At 43.4% G+C, this 14,048-nt stretch overlaps 2 protein-coding genes across 5 annotated transcripts in view; one reads left to right on the top strand and one right to left on the bottom strand.

Annotated features, from left to right (window-relative positions):
• Positions 1 to 3,517, bottom strand: part of TTC3 (tetratricopeptide repeat domain 3) — a 104,834-nt gene extending 101,317 nt beyond the window's left edge. For 2 of the 4 annotated variants that reach the window (XM_072969093.1, XM_072969098.1), the window contains exon 1: positions 3,410 to 3,467. The gene's annotated coding sequence lies outside the window, so the exon portion shown is untranslated. Of the gene's footprint in view, positions 1 to 3,300 lie in introns of all 4 variants that reach the window. The other 2 variants (XM_072969077.1, XM_072969072.1) reach the window with 2 other exon arrangements.
• A 51-nt stretch (positions 3,518 to 3,568) lies between these two features.
• Positions 3,569 to 11,338, top strand: PIGP (phosphatidylinositol glycan anchor biosynthesis class P). Its single transcript, XM_031686784.2, is given in 5 exon segments — positions 3,569 to 3,763; positions 4,294 to 4,397; positions 7,995 to 8,067; positions 9,914 to 10,032; positions 11,016 to 11,338. Coding segments are annotated over 4 exon segments (405 nt in total). The 5' UTR covers positions 3,569 to 3,763; positions 4,294 to 4,315; the 3' UTR covers positions 11,147 to 11,338.
• The last annotated feature ends 2,710 nt before the right edge of the window (positions 11,339 to 14,048 follow it).

Genomic DNA, 14,048 nt, shown 5'->3' with positions numbered 1-14,048 from the left:
GTTGAGGAGATGGGAAGTGCCTTGATTAAAAGAAGCATTCCCTAACACTGTACACTGCATGCATTTTAAATTACTCCTTTGTTTTCCAGGGAAAGTTGTTCACTTGGGACATTGCCCTGCTAAGATCCCATGTGAGTGAATAGTATGCCTTCCTTAACTAAGGTAGAAGTGCTACTACAAAAGGGAAGGTAGGAAAGTAAAACCAGGAGGAAGTTTCTATATGCCTCAGGCATTACTAATTTTAGGAAAGGGTACACATGGAATTTAATGATCTACAAATTGATTAATGTCACTTGTGCCCAAGTACTCCTTAGAAAACTCATTACTCCCCTAAGGCTATATGCCCCAGTGTGAAAAGTAGAGAAATTCTTGCAACTGTGTACCAGAAGATACATACAAAAATCTTCAAAATAGCAATACCTAGAAACAACCAAAATGTTCATCAACAGAAGAATGCATACACTGTGTTATATTCACCCATGGAATATTACACAGCAGTGAAAATCAATGACTTAACATCTATACTGATTATCAGTGACTCTGGAACATAACATCGAGTGAAATAAACAAGCCCCAGAAACCTGTATCCAATACTCCTAATTTTAAATGCAACAACAATGGAAACCATACATTGTTTAGGGATATATACATATCTGATAAAATTATTATTAAAAAACAAGGAATGACACACACAATTCAGGATAGCAGTCGCTCTGGAGATGAGCACATTCACTATCGATCATTTTGATTCCTGGATTGAGTTGATAGGTGTTCATTTTATTGTTTTGCTTCATAACCTGCATATATGTTACATATATTTTTAAAGTATCAAATATTACATTAAAGAGAGAAAGTATTTTAAAAAACTGTTCATCATATGCAAAAAAAAAGTATTTAAATCACCTCACCTGTCACTAGAGAGGTACAGAGAACATACCATGTAAATTATTACCTTTATAACAACCATATGAACTGACAAACATTAGGTACAAAATAAATGTTAACTGGAATTAATCTTACGAGGACCAAATGAGATAAAGACTGAGCCAGTTAGCTGCAAGAGATGAAGCCACAGGTTGACACAGGGCTAGAGCAGATGCCAAGGTGGCTGCAAGCAATTTGATCCACAAGCTAAAGTTATAAGGAAGCTGGTCAGTAAAGAGAAGGCAAAAATGTAAAAGTTGGGTAAAAAAGTGTTAGCAAGGATGTGAGGAAATTAGTATCCTCACTCAATACCAGTGAGACTGAAAATTAGTGCAACCACTTTTGAGAGCTTCTGTGATACTCGGTTAAGTTGAAGATGCACATATCCTACTATCCAGCAAATCCACGACTAGGTGTATTTTCTACAGAAACTTCCAAATGTGTGCCAGATAAGTACAAATATATTTATTGCAGGATTGTTTTCATAGTCAAAAACTAGAAACAATTTCAAAGTCCACCAATAGGAAAATGGATAAATAAATTACGGTATATTCACACAACGGAATTCTATACCAGCAATTAAAATGAATGAACCAGACACAATTATCCAATTTATTCATATATAAATCTGAAAATGTGATGCTGATTTTAAAAAGCAAGTTGCAAAAAGACATATTAAATACTATCAAAGTTTAAAACACACAACACTATAATGTTTATGGATTCACCGTGGTCCAAATATAAAATATGCAAGGCAAGGATATACACAAACCTGAACACGGTGACTACCTCTAGGTAAGGAGAGGGAGGAACTTAGAGCATCTCCAATATTTACAATTTCATTTCTTAAAAAAAAAAAGAGGATCTGAAGTAAATTTGGCAAAATAATTACATCTGTAAATCTTAATCATGGACTGGTTAGATCCCCTCTGTATTTTATACATGAAATATTCCAGAAATTAAAAAGAAAAATCGGAAAATTAGGCAAGAGTAAGAAAACTGAGCAAATGAACAGCGAGAAACAAGACACCAAAACGCAGCCCTTGAGCGCAGAGCACGAACCTTAGAGCAAGAGGAGTAGCTGGGTAGTTAATAGGTTTAAAGCTTCTTTCCCTGTGTATCCTTATAATTAACCCCATTTCTCTCAGGATAAAATGCAAATTTCTAGCAAAAAAAAAAAAAAAGCCCTAACCAGAGCTGTAATTACGGAGAAACTGCTCCCCATGGAGGAGTAAAATCTTTAAGATGTCTACCTTGTTTACTTCGCCATGACATTGGGCAGAATCAAAAGAGACAACTTACGTGAACGCCATCAAACACGACATGAACCGTTAAGCATTATCAAGGACGCCCTGGATGGGCTAGAATGTATCTGCTCAGTTGTCGTGTACATACATTTTGGAAGGAGTCTGCAACTGAAAGGCTTTGGGCGTCTAGGGCGCCTCTAAAAAAGGTACGCCACATCGGTACCAGCCAACATTCACCTACGCCTTGGCTCCATTTTTGGCCCCGGCCCCTTATTGAGGCCCCAAAACATACATGCTCGACAGACCACATTTGACATCGTGAACACACTTCGGAACAGCTGGTCAGATCCGCTGCTGTCCTCTCTTCCCATTAGCGTAGCGGGAGGGAGGATGCTCCAAAGAGGCGCAAGGGAGGGAGGAGCGCAGGGTGGATTTCTCCCTTCCCCACCCCCTCCCCGGACCCGGCAGCCATTCTTACGAAAACAGGTGGCGCAGTTGTAGGGAACACAAACACAGAGAATGGGGCGTGCAAGAATGTTCACGAACACTCGCGAACAAAAACCCGCACACAGGAGATCACGCACTCTACAGGACCCAGGCGGGGCACGCGCGCACGCACAGCCGGGCGAGAGATGCTGCGGGCGGTGATCACAACTGCAGGAGGCGCGGGGAACGCGCATCCCACGCAGAGGGGCAGTGACACAAAGGGGGGGGGGGCCTACACAGCCAGAGGCGTCTACGCCATCGCTGGAAAGAACCGGCGCAGACACAAAGGGGCAGGGAAAGGATAACTGAGCGCGTGCCCACGCGCCCCATCCTGGGTATCCCCCAGTCTACCGGGAATGTCACTCTCGCACGGACCCCCGGAAGGGTGCGCGGGCAGCCGAAAGATGCGCGCACGGCCGGGAGGTGCGCACACAAAGGGGCTACTCCCACCCTCGCACAGAAGCCCTCAGGGACCCACACTTGCAGAAGAGGGACATTAGACAAAGCGGACACACCCACTGCGGCCGACAAAGGCGGCCACACACAGCCCCCCGACTCCCAGAGCACAGGCCCCCGACCCACGGAGACACACCGCGGACACCACAGCCAACGAGGCGAGCGACGCGCACACACCCACACTCACCACACACCCACGGAGGGGGTGTGGAGGGCCCCTCTCCCCGGGCATCTCGGCGGCAGCGCGACAAGGTGACACATCCGGGAGCCCTGCCGCGCGCCAGGTGTGCACTCACCGGGGCCGGCAGCCCGCGAGCCTCGGACGCGGGCCGCCGCCGCCGCCGCCTCGGGCCCTCCACGTCAGCCAGCTGGCAGGCGGGAGCGGGCGGCAGCGGGCGGCAGCGTAGGCGGCAGACGCATCACGTGGGTCGCAACGCACATGCGCCGTCGCGCCGGGCCGGCCCCCTTCCGCGGCGGCGAGCGGAGCGATCCCGCCGGCCCCCGCGCTCGCGCATTCCTGCCCGACGGGGGTCGCGGTGCGCCTGCGCCCGGACGCGGGCTGTTGTCGTGACTGGGCCTTTCACTGTTTTTCCTCTCTCGCCCCCCTGCGGCTACCTGGTCGGCGCCTGCGCAGGGGACTCGGCACCGAGGTGGCCGAACTGGGGGGAGGGGCCCGAGTGGGCGCAAGGATGACCCAAGGTCGAGGGTCACCCCTCCAACCACAACTGAAAACCTCACGAGAGCGCGGGAAAAGGCCGCGGGCGTCGAGGCCCAGGCCTGGGGAGGCCACGCCGGCCTCCTCTCCCTGTTTGCCCTTCCCTTTCCGCGCGGAGGCGAAGCCTGCGGAGCTGGAGCGGCGTCAGTCCCTCCCCCGCTCTCCCCTAGCCTGCCCCTACCCCCCACTGCGGGATGTGCGCGCTCTGGCGTGTGCTCGCGCGCGCGAGCTCGTGAGGTTTGGGGGCTGGTGGGCTAGTGTGCGCGTGCAGGCGAGGTACGGGTGCTTGTGTGCACTTGTGCAAGCAGGCGTACGTTGGGGGTGTGTGCGCTGGGTGGCAGTTTGCGGTGGTATAGGCTGGGAACGAAACTGCAGAGACTGCCCATAGCAAAGCGATGAGGTTATAAAAGACCGATGGTGAAGAGGAGTGAATCACTGACAGATGGTTGTGTTTCTTTCCCACAGATTGTCTAAAGCCACAGGGAAAATGGTGGAAAATTCACCGTCGCCATTGCCAGAAAGAGCGATTTATGGCTTTGTTCTTTTCTTAAGCTCCCGGTTTGGCTTCAGTAAGTACTTTTCTGATGGATAGCCAGGGTCTTTCTCTAGAGTTCAAGGAGCCCAAGGAAATTATTTCATTTGTTCGTAGAATGTGCACACGTGAACTGCGAGTCTTTTTACCTGTGTTTCTTTTTGAGAAAACCTGAAGGGAACTCACATTTGTTCAGGGTGTTTTATATGCCAGACATTAGCCTTAAAGATTTAATCTCAACAAATCTTCATGCTGCAGTGCAAAGTGAATGAAACCTGGTGCCTGCCCTGGAGAAAGTCATGGTTTCGTGGACAAGATAGATGAGTGCATCTACAGTTAACACTCAGTGCCTTGGGAACCCAGTGTAGAGATAAATCAAACTGGGAAGTCAGAGTTAGCTTTCTCTCAGTGAGAAGGAAGAAGTGGGAAGGCCTTGAATGAAGGCATGTTGGGGTTTGGAAATGAGAAGTTCTTTGTGGCCCCAGTGCAGCCTGTGGGAGCTAGGGAGTGGCAAGAATTGGATTATAGCAGTCAGCTGTGCTTTACATCCTGGCTCTCCATCAGTCCCCATGAGGTCTCATTTTACAGATGAGGAAACTGATGTCCACTGCGATGCAGTATGCCCAGAGTCACAACAGGCCCCACATCTGTCCCAAAAGGACCTGAAAATTATGAGGGAAATAAGAGGCAGAAAAATGGGTGCCCACAGCTTTGTAGGATTTTGTGGAAATCCAGGAGATGGGAGCACGGTAGTGCTTCTGAACCCTAACTGCCTCAGTCTGGCCAACCAAGCTGTTGGCTAGGGGAGTCTGTGGGGTGAAGAAGTTATAACTTGAGTTCAAATCCTGACTCCTCCACAGATTAGCTTTGTGGAGGACAATTTACTTTCTTGATTCTTCAGATTCCTCATCTATGAAAGGGTGGTGATGCTGTTCATGGGATGCTTATTAAGCATAACACAATCCTGTGAGGTAGATACGCCATTATTGTCCTCATTTTTACAGCTGAGAATACTGAGGAACACAGGGCTTAAATAATGTGCCAAAGGTCACAAAGACAGTAAATAACATAGAATTTGAACCCAGACACACTGAGTTGACTTCACTCTGCTGCCTCTTATGTATGTTGTGAAGAGTAATTGCCATAATTTATGCAAAGCACTTAAAAGAATGCATAGAAACAGGAAGTGCAGATTTCCCCCACTATCCAAAAGTACATTTTTATGAAACCTTTCATAAGCCAAATGGTGTAAAGCGAAGAAGCAGTTACCTAAGGGCACGCCTGGCTAACAGATGCACAAAATAAATTGAGATAATGCCCTCAGCTTGATAAAGATACTCAGCTGAGATAAAGATGTTCAGACACAGTTCAAAGCCATGGTGGCTGTCACTGAGATGCTGAGTGTAGCTCTGGAGAAGGAGCTCGAACCTGCCACTCTCCCTGCTCTGGGTGTGCACTGCCACTGCCACAGCTCCCTGAAAAACAAACGCTGAATGCTTTTTTACTAAAAGTGAAAAACCTCTTCAGATTTCTAGGGGCCACCTGTACTTGCATAAATGTTAGCTGCTGCTGTTACTGGTATCAGCATCATCAATTTTGTAAATCCCTGTTCTATAGAGTATTGGAAGGATTAAAAACTGTACAAATAAATAAAAGCAGTGACTTTAAGACTTAAATCCAATAGTACCCACAACCAGAAACTAATTCAGCAAATTTTTATTTCGTGCTTACGAGGTGCCAGGCACTCTCACAGGCAAGGGAGGAGCAAAACAGCCTAAAGTTTCCTGCCTTCATAGAGTTTCCATTCTGCAGGAAGGAGATAGCTAGTGGACAGATTAAATGAGTAAAGTTTATAGAGTGTCAGATGATAATGTGTACCATGGGGAGAAGCTGAGCAAGACAGGAGCATAAGGAGTGGGAGGAGGGTGCTGTTTTAAACATAGCAGTCAGGATGTGCCTCACTGAGAGATGAGTTTTAAGCACAGACTCTTTAAGTGAGAGTTAGCCCTGTGGCAGTCTGGGGAAAGAGCCTCCCAGGCAGAGAACAGCCAGTGCAAAAGCCCTGAGGATGCCAGTGGTTTCAAGGAATGGGAGGTCAGTAGAGTTGAAACCTGAGACAATGAGAGACAAAAAGTAATAGGATAGGTCAGAGGCCAGTACCCAGCAGTTATAATAAAACTAGGTGGTGGGTACTGGGGGGTTACAGGATTCTCTGTGTACATTGAAATACTTACTGATTTTAAAAACCAGTTGTCTGAATCTGCTCAGGCTGCTGTAATAAATACCATAGACTGGGTGGCTTAAACAGTAGATGTTCATTTCTCACAGCTCTGGAGGCAGGGAAGTGGGTGATCATGATGCCAGCATTGTTTATCCTTCTTCCTGTGTCTTCACATAGTGGAGAGAGAGCACTTAAGCTCTGGTTTCTTCCTTTTCTTATAAGAACACTAATCCCATAATCCTGGACACTCCTCTCATGCCTAACTACCTCTCAGAGCCCTCCCACTCAACCCTCCAAATCCATCAGACTGGGGATTTGGGTTTCAACATACTCATTTAGGGGGACTGTAGATTGTGATAATAGCTTTGAAGGAAAAAAGCGAAATGACAGAGTAATGAGGGCATGGTGGTCTGGACACAGCTGGGAAAGCAAGAGATGGGGGAAAGCCTCTCTTAAGGTGACATTTGAGCTAAGACATGAAGAAAGCTAAGGAACCATCTCTCTTGAGAGAGCCAAAAGAGTAACATTCCAGGCAGGCAGCACTCCCTACAAGTGCAGTGACCCTGCATCCAGAAGATTGTGTGAAGCACAGAAATGAGAGTGTTTGGAGCTGGAGCATAGTGCTTGAAGGCTAGATGTCGGAGAGGCAAGCAGGAGCCAGGTCATGGGAGTTCCTGCAAGCCCTAGTAAGGAGTTTGGATTTTGTTCTAAGGACATTGAAGGATTTGAACTGGCAAGTGAAACTGTCAGATTTATATTTTTGGAAAAACTCTCCATGCTGTGTGGAGAATGACTGCACCAGTATCTCTTTCTTCAGGGTTGAAGTTTCCAGACACCCACTCTGAAAACCTAGGAGTCCTCTTCAGTGGTACTTTCCTTCTGAGTCATCCATTAGCTCCTGCCATTGGGCCCGTGGGGCCTCTTACAGCCTCCCCTCTTCCACAGACACATCCTACGTGCAGCTATCACAGTGACCCACCTGAGATCCAGACCTGAGCTCCCTGATTGAAGGCTCTGGTTGGAGCCTGGATGGTTATTTCTCTTGGGAGTTTGCTTTAACTTTGTTTTTCCAGGTTCATAATTTACTGTACAAATTGACTATCATACGATGAGTTGACATTAGTTTCTCCAGGCATGGGAGCTTAACAGATGCTTAAAAATGGTTAAAATGGTAAATTTTATTTGCTACCACAATTTTTTTTAATGACTAGTAGAAGGTAATCGTGATCAATGTTACAAGAATTGTACAAATAAGGAGCTAGAACTAAAAGGAGGGAAAAACTCATTTCTGAGTTAATCAGGGAAGCTTTAAAGGAGGTGTTTTTTTTTTTATCTGAACTTTGATGAATTGGATGCATGCTTTACTGACCTTTTTTCTTTTTTCTTTTTCATTCTTTTTCCTCTTTTCTACAGTACTATATCTTGTGTGGGCTTTTATTCCTGAATCTTGGCTAAACTCCTTAGGTTTAACCTATTGGCCTCAAAAGTAAGTTTAATATATTTCTTAAATAAAATCAGAGTATATTAATGCTGTTTTGAAGGATCAGATTTTGCCTTAAGACTACTCAAATCTTAAATGTTTTTTCTTTTAAGATTCATAAATAGCCATATAAAAATTGAAAGCTTTTTAAAGATTATCATTGATACGCTTTTTCTTAAAGATGGTTAGGTGAATACACATCTTTATCTCCATTTCCTCCCTAAATCTTGCTAAAATAACCCCACAGGAAAAAATAATTTTAAAGTTATAAACCCACAGGAACAATAATGGGATAGCAGAGAAGTATCAATAAAATGTGAGAAAGTGGGTTGCAGATGGGTGAGAGGTAACTGACTTGATTTTCACTTTGCCACGTTGCTAAAGCAGGGAAGTCATCCAGGGTCTCTGTGCCTACAAGGCAGAGAGGCCCAGACATTGGAAGTACAGGGACCTCTTTAACATGGTGTTTCTGCATTGGGCTGAAAACAGTGTGTAAAGAGCATTGTTCCCTCAAATCCCCCTCCTCAACTCTCAAAACTGGGAGACCAACCCCCTGCAGAAGACAGGAGTTTTACGTTCTGGAAAGGCTGAATAAGAGTCTGTAGCTGGGGGAACACTAGGCCTAACTGAGTGGAAGTGAGAAACCTTACTGAAAACAAGAAAAAGTGGAAATCTGCACCGCTGAGCAGTAAGGTGCCTCCCAAGTCCCTCTCCTCACTGGGCCCTCAGGCTTGTGGTGGCTGGGCTGATACACCAGACTCCTCCCAGCGAGACAGCAGGGTCTTCCCTGAGGAAGCTGACCAGCTCGAGAGAAAGGATCATCATTCCTGATAATTAAGAGGTTCTCCAATGAAGGTCTCCCACAATGAAGGTCACCAGTTGACCAGCCCAGCCCACATATACACAGTGCTTCCAGTTAACTTTTAGTACTTCATTTTTAAATATGTAGAACTATTTGACTGTCTTATGTACATGTATTATTTTAATAAAAATTAAAATTAAGTTTTAAACCCATGACTTATCAGATATTAAAAGAAAACCTCGAAAATGAAATGCAAAAGAAAAAAAGGAAACTTGGAGGAAATGGAGATAATGCAAAGACTGGAAGAAAACTTTAAAAAAACAAAATCCTCAGAGATAAAAAAAAGATTATAACTATGAAACAATAGGATGCTATAAAATAGGGACTGTTCAGAGAATTAATGCCTTTGGAAATTACAAATACAATCATCAAAATTAAAACTTTAATTGAATGGTTAGAAGAGAAACCAAAAGCAATCTCCAGAAAGTAGAGCAGAATGTAGCAAAATAGAAAATAAGGAAAAGATGGGAAAGTGTAACAGCGAACAATCTGACTCTTAGGAGTTCCAGAAAGAAAAAACAGTAGGGAGGAAATTATTAAATAACACACCCAATAAAGCATGCAAAGTAGAGCCCTTGATGTGCCTAACTGTATCGAGAGGCACGTTAGAGTCATGTCAGAGTATTTGGGGATTGCATATTGATAGGTTCATGGGAGACCAAGCAAATGTTTCAGAGAAAATGTCTGAAATTGAAGAAAATAAATAATAACATGAGTATGTTGTATAGAAAAGTGGAGATAAACACCAAAAGAAACAACTTAGGTGCTAAAAGTGTTCCCTTTTGGGAAGTAAGACTTAGGGTCCAGTCAGGTGTGATACAGGAGAGCAGCTTCATTATAGGTCTCGTAGAACTATTTGACTGTCTTTTATGCACATATATTATTTTAATGAAAATTAGAAGTTTTAAAAGTATATAAGTGGTGAACTCTTAAGAACTGCAACTTTTTAGGAATCCTGTTACTTAAATACTTTAATACTCTCTTCTGCAGATACTGGGCAGTTGCATTGCCTGTGTACCTCCTCATTACTATAGTGATCGGTTATTTAGTCTTATTTGGAATAAACATGATGAGTACCTCTCCACTCAACTCCATTCACACAATCACAGGTAAATTCATATCAAAGGAAAGTGCTGGGGGTGTGGGGTATTAACACTTTTATCAAGAAAAGCAACCAGGAATAGGGTACAGTAAGTGACACACATTGACACAGTAAAAAGAAACTAGGAGAAATAGTGAAATTATACCAGAGGAAATGTTTACCTGGCAGAAATAAGTTCTCATGAATATGCTGTTTATAGCACTACTTAACAGGTACATTTTCCCTTCAAAACCACAAGTATATGATATGTTCTTTGGCAACTTTGCCATGTTGATCAAGGGATGGCAAAGAGGTCCATGCAGACCTTACCTGGGAGGAGGAATTTGGAGGGGTGTATCCTCAGGATCGCTGTGTACACCTGACCCCAATTACGTGGAGAAAAGGGCCACAGCTTGTTTTTGTAGTTTTATTTTTTTTAAGTTCTTATTTCAAGTCTAAAGATTAAGATAAATTAGATTCCTGCCATTGCTTAGATTCTAGGAAGCAAAGTATTTTTTAAGTTCTAGTATGATTTTTCAACTGTTCAGTATTTCTTTTCTGATCACCTACTGTGTGTTCCCTGCATACTTGGCTGGAATTACAGCAAATAGATAATTTTTGCAGAGATGGGAAATTGTTAAGTTTGCATGAATGATTGTACCAAATGATTTAATAGTTTTGGAGTGTTGATTTAAATATCTTTTCTAAGCCTGTATGTAATTCTGTTCCTATGAGAAATGTGCAGATGGGACTTTAATCATCATTGTATAGTTGAATGAAATATTAATTTCTTATCCAAGTTAGAGGTTGCAAAAAGTTTTTTGATGATTTTTATTCTAACTGGAACATTTCTTCTGAAGGGAGAATTTAAGTAGCCTTTTAATTATGTTAAACACGGTGCTTGTCATTATCCAAACATTAGCCTAGTAAACTATGCGGTGGGTCTCCACAGACCACAGAGATTGTAGAAATAACTGCTTGAGTAAACAGTCTTTTGTCCTCTTCTTCCAGATAACTATGCTAAAAATCAACAGCAGAAGAAATACCAAGAAGAGGCCATCCCAGCATTAAGAGATATTCCTATTAGTGAAGTAAATCAAATGTTCTTTCTTGCAGCCAAAGAACTTTAAACCAAAAACTGAATTGTATGTAGACTTAACACCAAACTTTTATGATAAGTTTTTGACTTACTTTGACCATCTTTCTGATTAACACCCAATATTGAAATGTAAAAAAAGTAAGTTGAATTTCCCTTAGATTGCTCCATTAATATTATAACTGTTCTTAAATAGAAGTTATTAATAGAATAAATAAAGAATAAATAAAATACTGCATCACCGTATAGCAGACTTTTTAAAAAGAAGTATCAGTAGAAATAAGAAGCCCCTCCAGGAAGGCATTCATGTAATTTTCAAAGGGCAATTGTGTCCTTCCCATTGTTTGTTCTTACAAGCCCAGGATTCAAGCTCTTAGACTTGGGAGAAGGATACATTGAATATGTATGCTTGCTGTCAGATTCATGTCTGAGGAATGACTTCTTTAGATCCGGTGGTCAGTGGAGCCTGCTCAAAGAGAAGCGGTTAAGGTTGAGATTAGATTAATAAAAACAGGAGCCAGTTATACAAAGATTAGAGGGGGAGAGGGGAGATTTCAAGTCCTGAGCAGCCAAGGGGAGACCTTTGGATGGGAAGGAGCTTGGTGTGTCCTAAGGACTGAAGGCCAGCAGGGGGCCTAGAGCAGCTGCTGGAGGGTGTGAGGGGCTGTGTAGGCCAGCGTAAGAAGTCCGGATTTACATATCAGTGTGATGGGTTTGAGGCACTTTAGATACTGAGCTATTCGGAGCCTTTACGGAAGAGTGTGACATGGCCTGATTTGTGTTTTCTAAAAGCCACTGGGTGGTGGGTGGAGGGTGGGTTCAGGAGGGGGAATTGGGGTTGGGGCAAGAGTGTGGAAGTGAGGAGACCCATCAGGAGGCCAGTACATTGGTTCAGTGGTCCAGGCAGGAGATGCTTGTGCTTAGAGCAGAGTGGTAGCAGTGGAGCTAGGGAGGGGAGGGGAGGGAGGGGTTGGTCCGCAGCATTTGTTGGAGACGTAGTTGACTGGGTAGAGGGGTCTGACTGGGCAGGGTAGGCAGCCTACTGAGAGAAGTTGTGATCAGGGGTCATTCCTAGGTTTTGGGGGACTAAGGAACTGAGTGGATGATTGCACCTTCCCCTGAATCAGACAGATCTGGGGAAGTGCAATTGGGGACGTGGGAGGATTTGGTATAGGAATTAGTTTGAGTAACACTGCCTTATTAATATTTGGGCACGTCTCATGTAAGATTAGGAAGCTTAGATAGAAATAAGTTTAAAAAAACAAACCATACATACCTTACCAAGAGTATACTCACAGTTGGCCAGTGGGACCAAATCTAAATTCATCTAGCAGTCAAGGCCTTCTAATTTTTGACAGCTTAAATCTCTACACTGAAGTGGAGCCACACATTTTAATTTATGCAAATTTAACTATACTTTCTGTTAAAAAGAAGGAAAAGAAAAGAAAAAGAAACTAATAATTTTAAATGGTTGGGAAAACTAGGACTTCCATTTTAATAACCATTTCCCCACCCAGTAGGCATGAGATGGATGATGTGAATCTACTGTTTCTGTTCCCTAATGTGTCCCAGGTCCTGTGTTATTTTATGGTAAGTGTATGTCACCACACTTAAGAGCAGTTTGAGGGCACCAGCCCACTCTATCAAGGATGGAATGGTAAACAGATTGTGTCCTGTTTATACAGTGGAAAACCACACAGCCATGCAAACAAGAATGAAATTACTGCTCTATTATTGTGAATGAATGTCACAGATACAATGTCGGGCATAAAAAGCCAGACATAAAAGAATATGTATGTACCATACGATTCCATTTATATAAGGTTCAAAATCAGGAAAAGCTAATGTATGGTGATAAATATTAGAACAGTGGTGTTAACTAGGAGGCAGCCTGGGGGAGTCTGCTGGTGAGTTGGAAATGTCCTATGTCTTGATCTGGGTGCTGGTTACCTGGGAATAAGGTATGTTCAAGGAAATAGAGTTATATCATGAAGACTGTGCTGTTAATGTAAGTTACATCAATAAAGTACTATGTCCCACGCCCAGAAATTGATTCATTGGTCTGGAGTGGGGCCCAGGCTGGGGTAATTTTTAATGTCTCCCAGACTCTTAAAACACTTATAACATGCAGTCAGCATTGGAACTTCTGCCTTCATTGATTGGACTTAACTAAGTCTGTGGTCAACCAGGGGAATGGCTGTTCACTTTGGAAGAGAAAGTGGCGGTTAATGGAGCTGTCCTCTTCCCCCCAGACTGTGGGCTGCAATTCTCTTGAAGGTCATCACCACTTTAGTACAGAGATTTCTCACCTTTTTTTTAAAATCTCAGGACCCCTTTTTACTCATAAAGAGTAAGAACCTCAGAGACTCTTTATGCGGATTATATTTGGAAATTAAAATTTTTTAATATTTGTTTATAAATAATAAACCTATTATACTTTCATACATTTAAGTAGCATTTTATGAAAAATAACTTTTCTAGAACAAATTTAGTGAGACAAGTAGAATTGTTTTACATATTTGCAAATCTCGTTAATGTCTGGCTTAATGGAAGACAGCTGGGTGTTCCTATCTGCGTCTGTATTCAATCTGTTCTGACACCACAGGCCGCAAAGCCTCTGAGACTCCACTGCATACTCGTGACAGAATGAGTGTGAAGACAAATAGCATCTTAATATTATTATCAAAATGACCTGACAGACCCCCTGAAAAGGTTCTCCAGACTATACTTTGAGGACCACCGGTTAGGGAGCCTCAGCTAGAGAGTGTGTGTGTGTGTGTGTATGTACTAGAGTAGAAACAGTAAAGCTGTGTGCTTTGCACTTGGTAATATCTTGATTGAACACCTTTTGTGTTCACTGCAGATCCTCTCTGTTCCACCTCTTATTCCAGCCCCCGATACTCCTTTGACCAGGTCCACACGCGTGCCACCTGGCAGTGCACCCTGGA

This window comes from Vicugna pacos, chromosome 1 (genome assembly GCF_048564905.1).
Source record: "Vicugna pacos chromosome 1, VicPac4, whole genome shotgun sequence".
Taxonomy (NCBI): Eukaryota; Metazoa; Chordata; class Mammalia; order Artiodactyla; family Camelidae; genus Vicugna; species Vicugna pacos.
The sequence above is the reverse complement of the archived record's forward strand: the minus strand, read 5'-3'. Positions and strand labels throughout refer to the sequence as shown.